At 35.5% G+C, this 20,980-nt stretch overlaps 2 protein-coding genes across 17 annotated transcripts in view; one reads left to right on the forward strand and one right to left on the reverse strand.

Annotated features, from left to right (window-relative positions):
• Positions 1 to 17,183, forward strand: part of Atpalpha (sodium/potassium-transporting ATPase subunit alpha) — a 33,139-nt gene extending 15,956 nt beyond the window's left edge. For 7 of the 11 annotated variants that reach the window (XM_081973918.1, XM_081973921.1, XM_081973920.1 and 4 more), the window contains 7 exons: positions 289 to 535; positions 590 to 2,305; positions 3,913 to 4,214; positions 6,489 to 6,583; positions 10,892 to 11,066; positions 11,125 to 11,357; positions 15,327 to 17,183. In XM_081973918.1, the coding sequence (XP_081830044.1) occupies positions 289 to 535; positions 590 to 2,305; positions 3,913 to 4,214; positions 6,489 to 6,583; positions 10,892 to 11,066; positions 11,125 to 11,357; positions 15,327 to 15,447 (2,889 nt within the window). In that variant the 3' untranslated portion in view covers positions 15,448 to 17,183. Of the gene's footprint in view, positions 1 to 288; positions 536 to 589; positions 2,306 to 3,912; positions 4,215 to 4,436; positions 4,532 to 6,488; positions 6,584 to 7,091; positions 7,187 to 8,662; positions 8,758 to 10,891; positions 11,067 to 11,124; positions 11,358 to 15,326 lie in introns of those variants that run through there. The other 4 variants (XM_081973916.1, XM_081973914.1, XM_081973913.1 and 1 more) reach the window with 4 other exon arrangements.
• A 10-nt stretch (positions 17,184 to 17,193) lies between these two features.
• The window catches only part of Ppn (proteoglycan-like sulfated glycoprotein papilin), a 61,390-nt gene continuing 57,603 nt past the window's right edge, over positions 17,194 to 20,980 (reverse strand). For 5 of the 6 annotated variants that reach the window (XM_081973907.1, XM_081973909.1, XM_081973910.1 and 2 more), the window contains 4 exons: positions 19,908 to 20,465; positions 19,656 to 19,811; positions 19,483 to 19,596; positions 17,194 to 17,645 (listed from right to left, as the gene is read on the reverse strand). In XM_081973907.1, coding sequence (XP_081830033.1) covers positions 17,470 to 17,645; positions 19,483 to 19,596; positions 19,656 to 19,811; positions 19,908 to 20,465 — 1,004 coding nt within the window. In that variant the 3' untranslated portion in view covers positions 17,194 to 17,469. The remainder of the gene's footprint in view (positions 17,646 to 19,482; positions 19,597 to 19,655; positions 19,812 to 19,907; positions 20,466 to 20,980) is intronic. The other variant, XM_081973911.1, reaches the window with a different exon arrangement.

Genomic DNA, 20,980 nt, shown 5'->3' on the forward strand with positions numbered 1-20,980 from the left:
TTTACAATTTTTTCATAAAGAGTCATAAAGTTCATAAAGAGTCGGGCCAATACGAAGATGGTTTAATTCAAAAGTACATACTAATTTGTCCAAACATATTTAGTACATCATCAAAATTTAATCTCAATTTTTTCAACGCTCTCTTGACAGTAATCAGACATTTGTCATATCAACGTCTGTCATTTAAGGCGATATTGCCTGACTTCAAAACTTCTTAAACATAATGATAACATTAGCTAGCAATCAATTAAATATAAAAAGAAGGTTATAATTGAGTATGTGTTGTAGGGTCTCAGCCATGCGAAAGCAAAGGAGAATTTGGAACGGGACGGACCCAATGCACTCACCCCACCAAAAACTACGCCCGAATGGGTGAAATTTTGCAAGAACCTATTTGGAGGTTTCGCTCTCTTGCTCTGGATTGGTGCCATCCTGTGTTTCATAGCTTACGGTATCCAAGCTAGTACCGTGGAAGAACCTGCGGACGATAACCTTTTCCTCGGCATTGTATTGGCTGCCGTTGTCATCGTTACTGGTTAGTTGGCTAAGTTACGAATGAGTGAGTAAACATAAAATGTTTGTCCTTCAGGTATATTCTCGTACTACCAAGAAAGTAAAAGTTCGAAGATTATGGAATCCTTCAAGAACATGGTGCCGCAATTTGCGACTGTGTTGCGAGAAGGAGAGAAACTGACGCTGCGCGCCGAAGATCTGGTGCTGGGCGACGTTGTTGAAGTGAAGTTTGGTGATCGAATTCCCGCTGATATTCGTATCATCGAGTCTCGAGGTTTTAAAGTAGATAACTCGTCCTTGACTGGTGAATCAGAACCACAAAGCAGGAGTCCTGAATTCACCCACGAAAACCCCCTCGAAACGAAAAATTTGGCCTTTTTCTCTACTAACGCCGTAGAAGGTACCGCTAAAGGTGTGGTTATTGCATGCGGTGATAACACGGTCATGGGTAGAATCGCTGGTTTAGCTTCTGGTTTGGACACTGGGGAAACTCCCATTGCCAAAGAAATTCACCATTTCATCCACTTGATCACCGGTGTTGCCGTGTTTCTTGGTGTTACTTTCTTCGTCATCGCTTTCATTTTGGGTTACCACTGGCTGGATGCTGTAATTTTCCTTATTGGAATCATCGTTGCCAACGTACCCGAAGGTCTCTTGGCCACTGTAACTGTATGTTTGACCCTAACTGCCAAACGAATGGCTTCAAAGAACTGCCTGGTAAAGAATTTGGAAGCTGTGGAAACCCTTGGATCGACCAGCACTATCTGCTCAGATAAAACTGGAACGTTAACGCAGAATAGGATGACAGTAGCTCATATGTGGTTTGACAACCAGATTATCGAAGCTGACACCACGGAAGATCAGTCTGGTGTACAATACGACCGTACCAGTCCCGGCTTCAAGGCGCTTTCCCGTATTGCCACTTTGTGTAACCGAGCCGAATTTAAACCGGGCCAGGACAATGTTCCAGTTCTTAAGCGGGAGGTCAACGGAGACGCGTCCGAGGCTGCATTGCTCAAGTGCATGGAGCTGGCGCTTGGTGATGTTATGGGTATACGAAAGAAGAACAAGAAGGTGTGCGAAGTACCGTTTAATTCAACCAACAAGTATCAAGTGTCGGTGCACGAAAACGAAGATTCGAATGATCCCAGGCACATTCTGGTGATGAAAGGTGCACCGGAAAGAATTCTGGAGCGATGCTCGACCATCTTTATCTGCGGCAAGGAGAAAGTATTAGACGAAGAGATGAAAGAGGCGTTTAACAACGCGTACTTGGAGTTGGGTGGACTTGGTGAGAGAGTGTTGGGTTTCTGCGACTTTATGCTGCCTACCGACAAATACCCGATCGGTTTCAAGTTCAATTCCGACGACCCCAATTTCCAATTGGACGGATTGAGATTCGTTGGACTGATGTCGATGATTGATCCTCCCAGAGCTGCGGTGCCTGACGCTGTGGCTAAATGCAGAAGCGCCGGCATTAAAGTCATCATGGTGACTGGTGATCATCCAATCACGGCCAAAGCGATTGCCAAGTCTGTGGGTATCATTTCTGAGGGCAACGAAACCGTCGAAGACATCGCGCAACGCTTGAATATTCCGGTATCCGAAGTTAACCCGAGAGAGGCGAAAGCTGCTGTGGTGCACGGTTCCGATTTGAGAGATTTGTCTTCTGAACAGCTAGATGAAATTTTGAGGTACCACACTGAGATTGTGTTTGCTAGGACGTCGCCCCAACAGAAACTGATCATCGTCGAAGGTTGTCAGAGGATGGGTGCTATTGTAGCTGTAACTGGTAAGTTTATTTTTGATATTCATTTCTCTTTATCATTTTACTTGTACCCAATTGTTTGTTGAAAATTAATCACTAGGAGAAGAAAAAGGAAAATAATTAGCCACTAATCTCAGCTAGTAGTAGAGCTCAATTAATAATATTTTATTTTCAAAGATGCGGTTTGTTCTACTGTCCCTCTTTGAGTTAAATAAAAATTTTTATACTCGTTTAGATTACTAAGAAATTTGCTATATTGTACTTTCTTAGGGTACTTTTAGACAGTTTAATGGTCTGTTTTGTTTTTACTTTTTTTGCATTTTTGCATCCGATATAATGACAGTAAAGCCTTCTGTCATATTACAGGTAATAATAATAATAACAGTCTTTATTTCGAATTGTGATTAGGATAGAGTACAATGTACATTATCAACTAATACAAAGGAAATAGCGTCATGGTAAACTATGAACTATGTAGTACTTAAAGATACTTATATACATTTTCAGCGATTTTTCCCTAAATACAGATTTCAGAGAATAAGCAATCTTTATTTAACAAAATAATCTTCTATAGTGTAGGGTTCTAATTCAATTAGTAAATTTTTTACTTCTTTTTTGAAACTTTTGCCCGTCAATTTTTTCAGCCTGTCTGGTAAGTTGTTAAATAGGCGAATACACATATATTTTGCATTCTTCTCAGTGAGTGTTAATCTATGTTTTGGACAGTTTACATCTTTTTGTCTTGTGTTGTATGTATGATTGACTTTGATGTTAAATAGGTTTTGGTTCTTTTTAAGAAAGATGAGACAGTCATATATATAAATTGCATAAACTGTCATTATTTTATTTTTTTTTAAGGATGGATCTACATGAATCTTTGTATTTCATTTTGAGCATTAATCTAATTGCCCTTTTTTGAATTACAAATACATTCTGTATTGAAGTATTTCTACCCCAAAACATAATTGCATACTTCATAATCGATTCAAAGTTGGCAAAGTACAATATTTTAAGGGTCGCCAGGTTCAGATACCCGGAGACAATTCGAATTCCATAGCAAATTGAGTTTAACCTGCCTAGCAGAACATTTATGTGATCAGACCAATCTAGAAATTCATCAATCTGCACTCCCAAAAATTTTGTCTTGGCTAGTAATTGGCTCCTGTCAGTGAGAAGGTGTATTTCATTAGGTTTCTCAAATGTACCTTGTTTTGTTGAAAAAATAATCACACTTGTTTTTTCCATATTTAAAGCTAATTTATTTTTTTAAACACATTTTTTTTCGGACACATGTTAAATATTAAGAACAAACAGACGGCAAGATTGTGCAAAAGTACTTTAAAAGTAAATTCCTTTGATATATCCAGGTGGAAATTACTGTTCCACGTACTTCTGGCAAACGTACCGAATCGACTCACGGGTCTAAAATTAAAGTCTCCTTTTTTTTTATAGAGATCACAGTGGGGGCAAATAATCATTCCATAACCTGCACCGATTTTATTGTTTTAATCTATTTTTTGTAGTCGGTCCACAGCACCGCATTCTTTATACGGTTCATAAGTTTTATATTTACGTATTTTGCGTTAGTAATGCTACTTAGCACACATTCTAATTTTCTCTAATCTCCTTAGGTGATGGTGTAAACGATTCTCCTGCATTGAAAAAAGCAGACATTGGAGTAGCTATGGGTATTGCCGGTTCGGACGTGTCGAAACAAGCGGCAGACATGATTTTACTGGACGACAATTTTGCCTCAATCGTGACAGGAGTGGAAGAAGGACGATTGATCTTCGACAATTTGAAAAAATCAATCGCCTACACTCTGACTTCGAACATTCCAGAAATCTCACCTTTCCTCGCTTTCATCCTTTGCGACATTCCTCTACCACTCGGTACCGTCACTATCCTTTGCATCGATCTCGGAACTGACATGGTGAGTGCTTTTTTCCTGCCTTCAAAGTTTCTTTGTCTCAGTGAGGCTCTGTTTTGCTCTCACGAGTTTTTTGCGAGGGTGCAATGATACGCCAAAGTTTCCGCAGTAGGACGAACTTAGGGTGGTAACTTTGGCGTATGATTTTTGTTGATTGTTGACTGTGAAGCATCAGATCGCCCACAAACTTAAATCCTTGTACTCACACGAAATGTTGTAAACAAGGTGCCGGCCATTTCACTAGCGTACGAAAAAGCGGAGTCGGACATAATGAAACGCAGTCCCCGAAATCCGTACGCCGATAAATTAGTAAACGAAAGGTACCTAAAAACAAGCTATCAGAAGGATCGACCATTTTTTTATTAATTATTGATTTATTATTATCAGCATGTAGACTTTGAGAACAACTATATCGCATAATTGCACTTTTTTAATCATTTTTAGGCTCGGTTTATTTTTGCCTTTTATTTTCGATCAGTAGTTTTTCTAGATTTACGAAAGTATTGGTAGATCAATCTAAATTTAATTTATTTTTTGTTTTGGTGGTCCACTAGGAGTGATCGTCAGCGATATTAACAACAAAGTTTAATATGATTTAACTAAAGAAACTACTTTATTGTGATTTCTACTCAAATACAACCTTATATCTAGCTGCTTAGCCTGCGTGGAAATATTTTAATCTTTTTTGTTATGATTGATGGAACAATTAATTTTTACAAGCCAATCGTTCAATAAAAATTTTAATTCCGTGTAAACACGATTAAGATAGCTCTAAAATGTTGCGGCAATTTTTAATAAAACATACGTTATCTCAACCGTCATGTAATTATTTAATTACTGCTAGTAATAGTAATATCTTTAAATGCACTTTACAATTTTTGGAAAGGATTAGTTTTCATCACGTGCCATGGATAAGTTTTGATAATGATTGAATGCAGGTTAAGATTATTGTGTCAGTAAAGTTACTATTAGCATTTTTATTATGAAGAAACATTCGTGGCTAGAAAATAATATACAGCTTAGAACTTGTGCAACTGACCTTTTTTCTGAGGTAGTTTACATTAGTCTAGCTGTTGAAAATGCCATCTTCAAGGAATTTTTTTATTACTGATCGCTAAGACCAAGCAATCCAAATAATCTTCCAAAATTAAGTTTTTTAATAGTGGTATTTAGATAAAAAGCTTTAATTAATTTGCTTGGTTTTGCTAATCAATCATAATTGTCATTATGTTTAAAATAATATCTACACCATTTACAAATGTAATTTAGAAAGCATCAGTTGAATTTTAGAAACCATGTGATGGATTTTAGAAATATCACTTGTATTTCGGAAACGGTACATTCAATATTAGAATAATAACTTTGATTTTAGAAATTGCAAATTGTATTTTAGACACGGTTATTTGTAATTTGGAAAATTAAAGTTGTATATCAGAAATCTTATACTAACATTTGTGAAAGGTAATTATGCTGTCATTGTTACAAAGTTATTAAAAGTTTTAGCAAATGAAGATATGCCAGTTTGGATGTAAATTTTGTATTCATTGACAAAGTTATTCTTGTTGGCCCTTTGTAACTCGTAATGGTTACTACATATAGAACAATTCGCTGATATTAAATTAAAAAAATGGACTAATAAACACATAGAAACATAATAAAATTCTGAAATTGAAATCACTTTTTTCAAAATACACGTGACAAATTCTGAAATTAAAATAACTATTCTAATATCCAACAGACCTTTTCTGAAATACAAGAGACTAATCTGAAATCCAACTCACGCTTTCTAAAATCAAATTTACGATACTGAAATACAATTTTTAAGTTCTGAGATGCAACATATATTTTCTAAAATCCAAGTGATATTTTCTAAACTACCTGTGTAAATGGTGTAGTTCAGTCAACCTTGTAAATAGTTTTCTTCAACTGTTTAGTATTTTAATTATGAAATATCAATTATTTCTTAAAATATCATTTGCGTTCTAGATTTTTAGTTATTTCTGCAGGCATAATTTCAGTATATTGATAGAAAACTTGCCAAATTAGTTCAATCATACGTTGGTTCTATTAAATGCACTCACGCATATGGTGTTTGTCTATTACCATCATAACACAAATGGAGTACAAAAAAATATCCAATTTAACAAATTGACAATCACTCCAAAGTGGTCATCTACAGGTATTGAAAACCCTTCTTTACTTCCGGTCTGTCTCTGTCTTTGGCCGCCAGGCTGCCTGAACCGTTTATTTTTAGTTTTGTTTTTTTTTTGTTATTAGGTGCCCGCTATTTCCTTGGCTTACGAGGAAGCCGAATCCGATATAATGAAGAGGCCACCCAGAAACCCCTTTCATGATAAACTCGTGAACGATAGGTTGAGCATTTTTTTTATTCGTGTTTTTGGGTGGTTATTAACAAAAGCAAAATCACTACGATGTTTTTTTTTTTACTAATCGTGGTGTAGGGTTTTTGTTGTCCACACTAACGTTGCCTTGGAAGAGTGTGCAATTCTGATGCCTCTAATTCATGTTTGTTATTATTATTAGTTAAAATGGTTTATTTAGGATTAGTTACCAAAACACTAAACTACTTCAAACACACATTTTCCTCATATATACACGCAGAAACGATTCGTCGCCTAGCTTAGCACTGACCTTAACACCTTAAGTCGGCTTTAGTTAGCCTGCCTTGATTATCACTAGATTGCGGGGCCATTTTTGTGTCATAGAGCTTTAGAATAGAAAAGTAACAAGAACAATACGTTAGCAGTGCAAACGAACGTTTAGGACAACTTTTCTCTCCATATCTATGTTTCATTTTCCCGTAAAAAAAATCAGTAATTGCGTTGTATCATTGATGTGGGGATTTTTTGATCGATCCAGGTCCCTGCCATATCATTGGCCTATGAGGAGGCCGAGTCTGATATAATGAAGAGAAGGCCTAGAAATCCTTTTTGCGATAAGCTAGTAAACGAAAGGTAATTAAGTGTTCATGGTCTCCTCTTCTTCTTCCTTTATTTGTCGAAGGCCGGAAAGTGTTGAGGTTGGCTAAAATTAAAACACATCACAAATGTCATAATTTTGTATGTTACATAATCCCAGACTTTTGTTACCTACCCTACAAATAACGTTTGTACAACAAGCATAAACTTTTGCTTCACTAGGTGATCTCTGTGGTGAGTGACAAATAGTCACTTTTTTTGACAATTTTGAATTGAATAAACCATCATACTTATGGGAATAGTTACTATTTAAGGTCATCTCTGATCAAACATATCTGAAAACAAAAAATTGAAGTTATTTTTGAAATTAATTTTTGATAGAATCATCAATATACTGATATAGTTTTTCGTTTTAAGTGGCATACACGTTTATAGGAAATAAACTATAAATAAAAGATATTCCACAGCAAATGGCAGTGACGACATTTGAAAATGTTCAAAATTAGTAGATTGCAAAATTGACTGGTTTTTTAATGTTTTGTTAAATCAGATGTTCTTAGTGTAGTCCAGTTATAGAGTACTACATATTCTTATTTTTTATTGTTTAGTGTAAGTGTCTAATTTTATTTTTCTCCCTAAAATACTACTACACAGTTTATGAGGGCATAACGTACATCTTTGATGCCAACTAAAGTACTGTAAATTTTAGCCATTCGACTGACATTGTTTGCGTCGTTGCCATTCACTTTGGATCGTTCTTTGCATTGCTTAGACTCATATTTAATGTTACGCCCAACAAATATTCAGTATAAATTGACTATTCACCTTACACTGACTGTATGATTTTCATTAGTTATTTTTATTGTGCCACTCGTCCTTTCCGGTACCGCGTGTATTGCATCATTGCGCTATAAACTGTCTTGACCATTGATACACTATAAACAATGTTGCTAGCTGAACAGGAACTGAATGCTTTTTTGATGCTTGCAACATTGTATATTTTAGAGCTGCATCTGGTTTGTAACGATGATTTCCACATCATGCGACTTAATTTCTGCTTTTCGAGTGCGCCTGCCGTGGAACCATCACCGTCACCTCAAAAGCTTCCTGTAGCTCATTGTTTGCCACATTATTATTTATCATATCGTGCATTTAGCTTTGTTTGTGTGTGATCGTTTGTGAATCGAATAGTTTCCAGTGGGTGTGCATCATCAATTGAAACGAAAGTGTTGTCTTGAATGTTAAAAGCTCATCGACCACCATCCATCATCAGCTATTCAATGCTTTTTAATTCTTTTCCTTTTCTGTCGCGACGACGTGTAAATTAGGCGCAGTGGGTAGGATACTCATATATTGCGGTCCAGGCTGCTGTCACTCGTACTTTCCCCTCCACACACAATTCTCAACTAAACAAAAACCGTAAAGACGACTTAATTAACTAGTGCATGCCCATCTCTCTTGAACTTACTAACTGTGTGTTTGGCGGCTGCTGTCGCGCCTCCCTCTGTACAGGTGCCCGCTATTTCTTTGGCCTACGAGGCTCCAGAGAGCGACATTATGAAACGGCAACCACGTGACCCGTATAGGGATAACCTGGTTAACCGCAGGTGGGTTTATTCAATACATTTACGAGACGAGGTTCAATGCCGTGTTCCCAGTACCAGAACTAAATGGTTCCTAGCTAACTAGAGTTGTGGTACTGGATATAGAATTATTGTGATGTAAATGTATTGACTGCAAAATGGTGTCGTGATGGCCTGGCACCGTTACACAACCGTTACCTCGGCACTACCAATGTCTTCGAACGTAAAACGAAACCGAAATGGTACTGGTATCCTACAATGAAAAGCTTCGATCGATCGAAAATCATTAATTGTAAAATACCATCCTATACATTTGACAACAGTAGGATTTGATTTATATTGATCGATGTCCTTTCATCGTGGGACACCCTGTATATTTATAGCCTCCCCAACATGCTGATGGTCGATGGTTATTTAAAAAAATGTGTTTGCTTGCACAATTTGTGTTTTTGGGGGTGAAACTTTCAGAGTAGGATTCCTGTTCCGATCTCTAAGTCGATTTTTCTTTGAGCCACCCCAAAATTGAATATGAAACAATCAAATTGTCCGATTGGCTTCTTTAGTAACTATAGCGGAATTATTTCCTTACTGCATGCTCAATTCAAATGAGTTTTTCACTTTCAGTAGCGACTTTTTAACGAGTGCAGTAAGACTAGAAATTAGCGATCTTCTCTAGAGTAACGTTTATTTCTTGTAATGCCGAGGTATATTTTGTGTCAATTAGGAGTTTTTTTAGCATTTTGTAGTTCAGTTCTTAGAGGGTTCTAATAGATGAATTCGCAAAACCGGCACGATTAGTCGCGATTTTTACAGGAATTATTGTTGTTGCCTTTTAGTTTTTTGCTTTAGATGTCGACGTCTGCGGTGGACATCTTTAGAAATGGTTGATTGCAGGAAAAATTAGTTAATATGATTATTAGAAATAAATTCAAAATGATCAGGTAAAAGTGTCAAATTATTTATCAAATTTTGTTAATAATTATTAAATAGAAGTTAGGAAGAAAAGAATTGACAAAGTATAGTTATATTTTTTTTACAGATATTTATGCCTTGTTTGACATGTGTCAGTATGTTAAAATTGACTGTAACGTCATGCAACAGTTGGTCACGTGATCACTAAATAAGAAGTCTGATTGAAGTTTGGTGACTGTCAAATGACGTCAGTTCTCTTTTGGCACACTAACACATGCCACTTACAAGTTAAGTTAAGCTTTAACTTTGTCTAGATCTCTGATTTGCAATAGTTCTCTCTTCGTAAATGTAAAATTATTATAATTGACAAAAATCGTAACAACAGAAAAGTTTAAACCTGTGAAAGTGTAAATTTCTGATACAGGAGAAGATAAAATATGCTGAAATAAACCGTCCATATGGAGGAAATTTAAGATGGCTGAGGGAGTGAAAGAAAAATTTAAAATTATCCATACGGAATCAACGACAAAAAGATTTTCATTGAAAGTTAACGCGCTGGTTTGACAGTTAAATCAGACTAAAATGGCCTTATGCCACAAAGCAGAAACTGTATAGAAAAACGGTGATAAAGTCTGAAAGTACGCTGACTATCATAACACATTTATAGTTAGGAAATACACTGTACAATCACTTTATTAAAGATGTAAACTGCAGCGATCGACATGAGTAAAACTAAATGGACCAATTTCCTGTCTAGAATAGGTATATGTGCTGTACATTTAAGCAACAAATTAGGGATGGGTACAAATAATAAACAGGGAGAGTTTAAGGCGAGTTGGAATGATTCCTTTCTTTAAAGTAATTGCTAAACCCTTAAATGTCATTCCAAGTCATTAAATATAACACTGACCTATTTCGTTACAGCCTTAGGCTGAATTAAATACACACTAAACTGGCTCTATATCCCACTCACTTTGGTGTTCCTCAGCATGTTGAGTTTTAGCGAACGTCGCTTTGCTTGCCTGAACTTTTCCGTAGTTCTGGTCACATTGAAGCAGAAGTGTCGCTTATTCTTAGACTAGATTGCTGTTCACAATTTCACATTATTAATTTGTCTGCATGTTTGTGTTATATGTTGTAAATTACTTTCGTGATCAGACAGTGATGCGTTTCATTGAGTATCACTATCTGTTCGTTTGGTGCGATAGATTAGTTTTAATTGTTTTTTTTTTGTGTTGAAATTCAGGTTAATTTCGATGGCTTACGGTCAAATTGGTATGATCCAAGCGGCCGCTGGATTCTTTGTCTACTTCGTCATCATGGCTGAAAATGGATTTTTGCCTATGAAACTGTTTGGTATACGTAAACAGTGGGATTCCAAGGCTATTAATGATTTACCCGATTCATATGGTCAAGAATGGGTAATATCTTTTTTTTTTTTCAATTTATGAGTATTTAGTGGTAATGTAACTTTCACAGACATACAAGGACAGGAAAGTGCTCGAATACACCTGCCATACAGCTTTCTTCGTATCAATAGTGATCGTCCAATGGGCGGATTTGATTGTTTGCAAAACTCGGCGTAATTCCATCGTGCATCAAGGCATGCGCAATTGGGCTTTGAACTTTGGTTTAGTGTTCGAAACAGCATTGGCAGCATTCTTATCGTATACTCCCGGAATGGACAAAGGACTGCGTATGTACCCTCTCAAGTAAGTAAAATTTTCTTTTCCTATTTGAGATATTCCATTACGGTACTGTTTTAGCATTTTACTATATTGTAGTGTTTGTATTTATGTTTTAGTAATGCTTTAATAAGAAGCCATAATAATTTTTCTCTGTACCGGGTGACCCAATAAGACTGTTCCTCGCCCATGTCTCAGAAACCGTACGTCGTATTTGGGGGTTACAAAAATTCCTGGGTAAATTGGCCATAACATGAAGAATTGCTGGAAAGTATTTTCAAGTTCTTAAAATGACCACCAGAGCTGCCAACTGCCATCTTAAATTCAAAAATTGCATTTTCTATAAATTTTGCATAACAAACTTGTTTTTGTTCACATTTTTAAAGAGAGCCAGTACAAAAATTTCAGTTATTTCAAAAAGAAAAATGGTAGGAGCTGTTCAATTGTTTTTGTAATAACCTGCTGTAACTTCTTACATTGAAAATAGCATTCCTTGGGCAATAAGAATCAACCAAAATATAGTTCATTTAGTTAAATCTTTTGCCGCCAGTGGGTTAGTTTTGACACCATGACACAAATTCCAAAAAAAATTAAATGGAATATGACTTTTTCTTTATGAAAAAGTAGACAAATAACTTCCAAATAGGCCAATAAAAACCGTTTTTCAAAATCTTGTTTCTAAACTAAAATATTGAGAAAATTAAACGAATGGAATTTTGAAGGCCAATATGTTTTCTAAAACTAAAAATCAATTTAGCTACAAGATGAATAAGACGTTAAGCCACTTGAGAGTTTAAATAGAACTCATTAAGGCATTATAAAAAAATATTTATTATCATAACATTCATGTTGCTTCAAAAAAGGACTAAACGCATCCTGAACTTTATATAGAAGTCACTTTAATATTATTCTTACCTTTAGTTTAAAAAGTAAGCCTAAAAACTCAAATAAGTATACTATATGCATATTTCACTTTTTTCGCATTTTTTTATTTCTCAACCATATTGCAAAAAATAAAGAAACACTTAACCCAAAATGCTAGATTTGAGGCATCAAATTGTACAAAAATCTTTATAAATGGTTCCGAAATATGTGGAATTTGGATATAATATACCTATTTCGTCCTGACGATATTTATTTGTTTTAAATAAAGTTTAAATGAAGTCTATTTAGACTCACAATTCCTTCTTTAACATCTTATTCATTTCGTAGCTAAATTTGTAATAGTTTTAAGACATTTACCGCTCGATTCTTGGCCTTCAAAGATCCATTAGACTGATTTTCCCAATATTTGAGGTTAGGAACGAGATTTTTAAAAACGGGTTTCACTAGCCTATTTGGGTCCTTTTTCATAAAGAAAAAGTCATATCATTCCATTTTAATTTGGATCATGGTGTCAAAACTAGCCCCCTGGCGGAGATTCTAGGTCTATTCAATATTATGGTTGATTCTTATTGCCCAAGGAATACTCTTTTCAACAATACCAAATTTGTTAAAATTGGTGAAACCTTTAAGAAGTTAATGCGGGTTATTACAAAAACAATGAAAACAACATGACAGTTGGCACCTCTCGTGGTCATTTTTAGAACTTGAAAATATTTTCCAGCTAGTCTTCATGGCCAGTTTACCCCAAAGTCATACGACGAAGAGTCTTATTGGGTTATTTTAAAACAAATTACGGTTTTGTTAATAAAATCATTTTTACTGAACATATCTGGTCTTCTATCACATCATTTGTGTCACATCTCAATATTGGTCATTAAAGTAGTGACACTTTAGTAACACATAAAATACTACTTTTTTTAAAAGGGCTAAAGTAAGCGTCAACACACATTATGTATTTGTAGAATCAGAAAAAAAAAAGATCTATCAAGTAATCAGAAAATATACAGAATGCTCTATTATACATTTTTTTTCTGACTTCCCTGTATCTAATTAAAAAACTGAAACAGCCATTTAATGTAGTTTAAAAAGTTGTATCCCAAAATGACTACAAAATTTATTTTTTTTTTCTTTTATTTCTTAATATTTTATTTTACATTGTTGTAAAATTGTAAAACATGTCTTATATTCTACCCTCATTTGTTTATGGCTATGATTCCAGAGTTATAATTAATGAATAGTCCTCTCTATAATTTTTTTTCTCAATATACAAGATTCGTCAAAACACAAATTTCGAAAAATTATTAAAATTGTATTTTATTTTTTTTGTAAAAATATTGGCAGAATTTCGAGCACATTCCGAAAATAGTTAAATATACCGGGTGATCCATTAGAAAAAACACCATTATTAGCTGTAGCTCTTCTATTTGAAAGTTGGGAATATTTTGGTACTCATTTTTTGATTAAAATTTTTAAACTACATCAAATGGCTATCTCAGTTTCTTTAATTACATACCGGGAGGCCCAAAAAGGGGGGTTGGTCAGTCCCCAGTGAAAGACCCTGTACAGGGTGCTGCATTTTCGATGGTTTTACGGAGTACAGAGAAAACGGTAATAGATAGAAAAAAAGTAGCATACGTGTTCTGATCTCTTTTTCTGAGCTGAGATGACTGGCGAAAAGTGGGCGGCGCAAACTTCTTTTGTTTCAAAGATACGGGGGGTTTTCGAAAATTGGTAATTTTTGAACCTCTTCTGTATTTCAGTTGCTCTTAAAGTTATCAAAAAAGGAAGAACGGTTCCCGGTAGAACTTTTCATGTAGAATCCAATGGCGTAGTCAGTTTTTTTCTATTCCGTTTAGTTTCTGACATATGACAGTAAGTTACATTTTTTTAAATGGAACATCCTATATATTTTTACGTCATTTAATTCTGTTGATTTTTACCTTTTCAACGGTGTATTACAACATATGTTTGTAGAAGTTAATCCTGTTATTTTAAAAAAGACCTTTGCTAAGCTAAAAAAAGGCCAATATCTAAAATACCAAACAAAATCGGAAATCATATAAACCAACACATCAGAAAATTAAATATTTTTAATAAATCTTATTAAAAATCTAAGTTACAAACAGTTCTACCGTCACTTTAATAAGAAAAGTGGCTATTTCTATTTTCTACAATTTTTAAGGTAGAAGTTAAAAAAACTGTTTATAAACGACATGTAACATGTTAATATGAACATAGCCAAATTTTGTTTTGACTGTGGGTATTTTTATACATATTATTTAGCACTTTTTTGTTAAGGAAACGCTTTTTTTCTAATTACCAAGATTAACGTTTACAAACTTATATGTTTTAATACACCATTGAAAAAGTAAAAATCAACAGGATTAAATGAACTAAAAATATATGGGGTGTTCCATTTAAAAAAATATAACTTAGTGTCATATGTCAGAAACTAAACGTAACAGAAAAACACTGACTATGCCATTGGATTCTACGTCAAAACTTCTACCGGAAACCGTTTTTCCTTTTTTGATAACTTTAATAGCAAATGAAATACAGAAGAGGTTCCAAAATGACCATTTTTCAAAAACCCCCCGTATCTTTGAAACAAAAGAAGTTTGCGCAGCCCACTCTTTGCCAGCCATCTCAGCTCGGAACACGTATGCTACTTTTTTTCTATCTATTACCGTTTTCTCTGTACCCCGTAAAACCATCGAAAATGCAGCACCCTGTACATAACATAAGGTCTATTATTTGTGTTATTGCTTATTATCGCGAACAATTGTTAAGAGGTCTTCCACTGCTAAAGTGATTTAATCCAAGCAAATCTGGAACATAACAACATTGTTTTTCTTAAATAGAAGAACCATCTTGTCACAAATCACAATATTAATTTTGGACAACGGCTGAATAAAAGTTAGATGATTTTAAATATACCTATTTAACCATTTTTGTCGACTGTCGGGACTAAAACCAAAATGTAGTTGTTTTCTAACCCTGTACCATAGCGTTTTTTCCATTTACATGGGAACGTAAAAATGATCTCAACCACGACCAAAAAAAAGCCTAAGAATTGTTTGTTTAAACCTCTAAACTTACATTAAATTGCAGATTCGTATGGTGGTTGCCAGCTCTGCCATTCATGCTCTCCATCTTCATTTACGACGAAGTGAGACGATTCTACTTGAGACGTAACCCTGGAGGCTGGTTAGAACAGGAAACCTACTATTAAATCGCCTCGTACCCCCCCAAACTGCCACACCGCCACCATCGCGGGTCGCTCGTATCGACCAACCAAACCATCCCTATCAAACAAAAAAAGTGTTCCCGTCAAGGCGGGAAAACCAAAGTCGATTCGAGCCTACCGCGTGTTTTCTGTTATTATTTCTCGAATGCGTCGATCGCCACAGTTTAGATGGGCCTCCGTGATCCGAGTTGAGTCACTATAGCGACTCGATGATGTTATTTTCTGTCGATTGTTGTACAAATCATGTTGCTAATACTAGACATTAACTGCTTTAAGCAGTCTTATTATTATGATAAATATTTATTGAAAAATAAAAAAAGAAAGAGAAAGTCATTGTGCGGAGCCGATCTTGATGTGGCCAGAGCGGGGACTTGGTGATTGAAATAGATGGGTGAAAGCAGCACACACGCGAGGATCGCCTGCGCACAAGCTCTAATATATTATAATTATTAAGCAAATAGATAATTAAATCATTTTATTAAAAAATAAAATGTGTAATTCCGCGACGTTGAAGTTGCCGCCGCGTTTTCTATATCGTTCAGGCTTCTTCCATGTCGCGAAGACAGCGTCTCGCATACAACATTCTTAGTCACTTATATCAGCTGTCCGAATGTATTTTAAACATTCCATATTTCCGTATATAAATTACGATAATAATAATTAATAAAATTTAAAAAAGTATAGTAATATAAACAAATTTAAAAAACAGTGCAGTTGCCTTAGTGCTGTCAGTCGGTGGTCCGTTTCGCCGTCAGAGAGCGCGGGTGGGCGTTTTCCTGGTTGCCTGTTATGGGCGCACACCTCCTCCATCAGTCATTTTTGTTTTAGATGAAAAAGCATTATTATTTAGGCTTTGACACTTAGGTTAGCTAGGATGTAACTGTGTTGTTGAATCGTATTAACTGTCATTAATTATATTTAATTGTAAAGCGTACGGTCGTGCTCAATATACATGACTATTGTAGTAGTAACTGAAATACGTGACCGTCATCGTTGACCTTTACCGCCTTTTCACTCTAATTGGACGAAATTAAACAGTATTAAATCCTACTAACTAAAAACTGCGATATGACATAAAATGGTTGCTAAGTTGTTAAATTTTTAGTCTTTTTTTGTTTAGACTGCACATTTTTTATAAAAATCTGCTGAATAAATTAAACTTGGAAAACCTCCTTCTGGTGATGGTTTCAGAAAGTTGAAAACAGTTTTTAACCTCGTTTAGTGCCGTACGCTTCTTCCTACACTTCAGCCTATACATTATAAGACTGAACACCTTGTTCGATTTTTACACGTCCCTGTGTTGTAAACTTCAAAGGCATTTAAAATCAGCGGTGCACAGTCACGTGTTTACTAAGCCCAGCAATGAGTGTGTCTCTTAAAGAGTTCCGCGTCTCGCTTGTTATGGTGAATTTGATATTATTAATTATTAGATTAAGGAGAAAACATCACCGCTAAAAATTTAAATTACAAAAAAATAAGCGCGTAGATGATCTGCTTTTAGTAACGAGTTATTTTCTAGTTGCAGTGATGTTGAAGCCGCGTGCTGGTCTGAGACCAGGTGACCACATGATCATGAATAAAATATATTATTGATTATTGTAAATATTTTTTAGTAAGTCACTTAATTGTTTTTCCTGCTTGTGTTCTTTTCACGTTCATATTTTAGTACGTAATGGAGCTGTATAAATTTGGGTTTTAATAAAATGGATGATAGTGTTAAAGGTGTTTCCGTCACTTTCTCCCTAATTCCACATTAGGGACCGTATATTTCATGAACACATTTTTACATTACTTGTTAACGTACTTCATAAATAACTAAACATTAACATTATATTTACACGACAGCAATTGCACAAGAATTCAGAGCAGTTAAATTATCTACAAAAAAAAACAAATTAGCGGCGCCGTCCTGTTCCGTTTTATCAAATCCCTGTATTTCATTCACGATCGTTGTCAAACAGCTGGTCGGACGGCTAATCAGCAATGATGGCAAAACGCTTATTACTTCTATACCAAATTGGAATCCAGAGGACTGGATGGGCTGGACTCCAATTGTCCGGCTTCCGTGCACGATCTACAGCAAAATTTGGCGTAATACTTGTGATTGCAGAAGTTTGCTTTGACGATCAATTTGCAGTTGGCGAAAAATTGATTGTCCGTACACGTCGGGTGGATGAACATTCCTGTAATATTAAAAAAGGTCAGTTTAATTGCAGATTGATGTGTCTTAAAAATATGTATTCTTTTTAAGATTGATTTATTTGTTTTTTCTTTTTGCGCAAATTAAAATTTATAAGGGATGCCAGGGATATTCAGGTAGAGATGTCAATTTTTTGATAAGAATTTTTTAGAATTGTCACACATATACAGGGTGTCCCACGACGAAAGACATCGATTGATATTGGAAAAAGTACTATAAATAGGAGAGTTTTGAAAATTTGGCAGGATACTGATGTGGGCATGCCCAATCTAACTAAAATATTTTCAAGATGGTTCCGTTTATATCGGAAGTTGATCACAACTTTCTTATTTTAAATAGAACACCCTATATATTATTACATATTTGGATTCCTCACAAAATTCTGACCAACTTTTGTGTACAATACCCTATACCTATCTCTAGCCGTTTTCGAAATATTTGATGTTTTTCCAAAAAAGTGACAGTTGCAACGCTCAACATATTTTTGTACTCATTTGTGGTTTGTACAAAAAATGTGGGTTTCTATTTAAAAAACTTGAGATTTTTCATTTTTGTTAGTGGCAAGTTTATGATTTTTTTTTGACGACCCTGTATACAAATGACTCATTACGCACCCTCAGTTTAATAAAACGATCCTTTATTTACAATAACCTAAAGTTTCATTGCAAAATGAATTAAGGTTTTGACAGATTACAAAAATATGTTGAGCGTTGCAACTGTCACTTTTTTGGAAAAATATCAAATATTTCGAAAACGGCTAGAGATAGGCATAGGGCATTGTACACAAAAGTTGGTCAGAATTTTGTGAGGAATCCAAATATGTAATAATATATAGGGTGTTCTATTTAAAATAAGAAAGTTGTGATCGACTTCCGGTATAAACGGAAGTGCAACTATCTTGAAAATATTTTAGTTAGATTGGGCATGCCCACATCAGTATCCTGCCAAATTTTCAAAACTCTCCTATGTATACTTTTTTCAATATCAATCGATGTCTTTCGTTGTTGGAGACCCTGTATATCTAATTTTCTTGCAAAGCTAAACCTGCGGACTGATGGAAGAATAGCTTGTAGAAAGCTCCAAACAGTTAATACACCTTGCGTAAAGGGCTGGCCGGAAATACGATAGTTTTCGCCCCGTCGTTTGATGTTCGAGAACTAAAGCTAAAGAGGGTGTAATCTGCATTGAGCAGTTCCAGTCAGGTACCAATTGGAAGCATTTGTTGCTGCTTAAGCAAACTAGTTGGGAAAGCTGCAAAGCTGTCTAACAGATTTCATCTTTGAAGAGCTAGAGACTGAGCTGATTGCTGCTCTTCAAAAACGATACTGATATCCCGATGATGTTGTGAGCGAATTCCAAAAAACCTGAAGTAGGAGCCATAGTGCGACACACCACGTAATTTTTAGAGGTTTTGTTTTTGGATTAATACCGTAAACGTGTCAGAGACAGTAAGTAATTAGGCTAATGTAGTAGTCATGTATGTAAACATTGAGCGCCAAACAATTACCCTGTTAGTGTCTGAATAAAAGAGTTACTGTAGTTAGGTTTGTTTTGTTTTAGGTTTAGTTATTTCTCCATTTATAAAATAACTTGGCATCCCTGGGATCTATTTTTTTGCAGTTTTTATTTGAAAGAATGGATATTAATCAAGATAATCACTCTCGAGAGAGTTTTGGTGACATAATATTGCAATTAGACAAATCACTAGAATTGTGTCGTCCAACGGTTCAAGAAAGGAAATCCTTGGAACGACCCAGTCCCGAAAGTGATTGTCTTAACAGATGAACCTGAATTGGCGAAACATGAACATGTTTACTCACCTTTAATTACAACATCCAAAGTACTAGACGCTTTGGAGTACTGATTATCTGCTTCACATTGGTAACGACCCGAATCTGACTGTTCAGCAGCGATGATCGTTAAAGTATGCGTATCTGTAAAAAAAAGCGTCGCACTCATTCCTACTAAGTAAAAACATGACAAAATTACAAACCTGAAATTGAAATTTTCCTGGAGGAATACAGAGGAACACCGTCTTTGTACCATTGAACTTGTGGAGGTGGGTAACCGTAGACGTCACAACGAATTTCAACATTGCTGCCGGTTGGATAGTTTTGTTCGTTAGTGGTAATATTCGCCCTGACCGGCACTAAAAATGTAATAATTGAAAAAATTACATTTTGTTTCTATGGTTATTTTTTAAATCTGCCCAGCATGCAAACAAGCAACCCTTAAAGTACGTTACCAATATAAACCGAGTCAGGGACGTATCCTTCTGCTTCCGGAATCTGAGGATAAATGGCGTTAGGATCGATTACATCATGGTCAATTTCAGTCCAGTAAGTTGACTGAGGTTGAGTCACCCTGTAAGTGTCCACCGGAGATGGGTAGTACGGATTCGTGGTAGTTGGTGGCGTTGTACTAGTAATTGGTTCTTGATTCACCACATATTTAAGGTATTTCACGTCGGCTGTATTGGTAGTGTACACTGGTCCTGGAGCTTTCACGGTGACCGACCAACTGGCAGCTTTGCCTTTGCCATTATAAGCTTGACAGGTGTACACGCCCAAATTATGCAACTTCACCGAGTGGATTAACAACGAATAGTCTCTGGACACTTCAAATTCGCGGTTTTTCAACGGAATCAGTTCATCTTCTTTCCACCACGTAACAGCCGGTAATGGCCAACCCAAAGCGTAACAATTCAATGTGGCCGGAGAGTTGAATGGTGCCACAATATTGTTCACTAGTAGTTCGGGGTCTTGTCCGTTTAATATGGTTACGGGGCGTTCGCTGACCGGATCTGTGTATGGGTTTAAGTTAGGGTTAGTACACGCTAAAACTACTTAGAACACTGTAGTGGTCAGATGTTAATTTTCACCTCTTTACAAAATGCCAATTGTTAAACCAGACAACACCCATTATTTTTAACTTGTACCAACTATTATTAATTATTACAAAAAGATTATACCACCACAAAATTTAGTAAACCCACAAAAGTTAAACCACCACAACGTTTTAGTTCAAAATCTACAAAAAAGGGAAAATAGGTTGCGTTCGGTTTTGGAGACGAGCGCTTTTTCTGAATTAATGTTGTTAGTACACCTTTTTGTGGACAATTGTTAAAACTGAAAATATATTTTTTCACGATTTTTTTGGTCCCTTTTTATAACAAAGTTTTTTCCAAAGCTCTTCCAATAATCATTTACTGTTCTCGCGGAGTGAGTTTACCCGTGCGTCACGAAGGCTACGTCATTTATAATCATATGAATCAAATCAAGTTTTCGTCAACAAACCTGTTGTGTTCATATTATAGAA

The sequence above is a fragment of the Ips typographus genome, linkage group LG2 (genome assembly GCF_016097725.1).
Source record: "Ips typographus isolate SLU linkage group LG2, UJ_Ityp_2.0, whole genome shotgun sequence".
Taxonomy (NCBI): domain Eukaryota; kingdom Metazoa; phylum Arthropoda; class Insecta; order Coleoptera; family Curculionidae; genus Ips; species Ips typographus.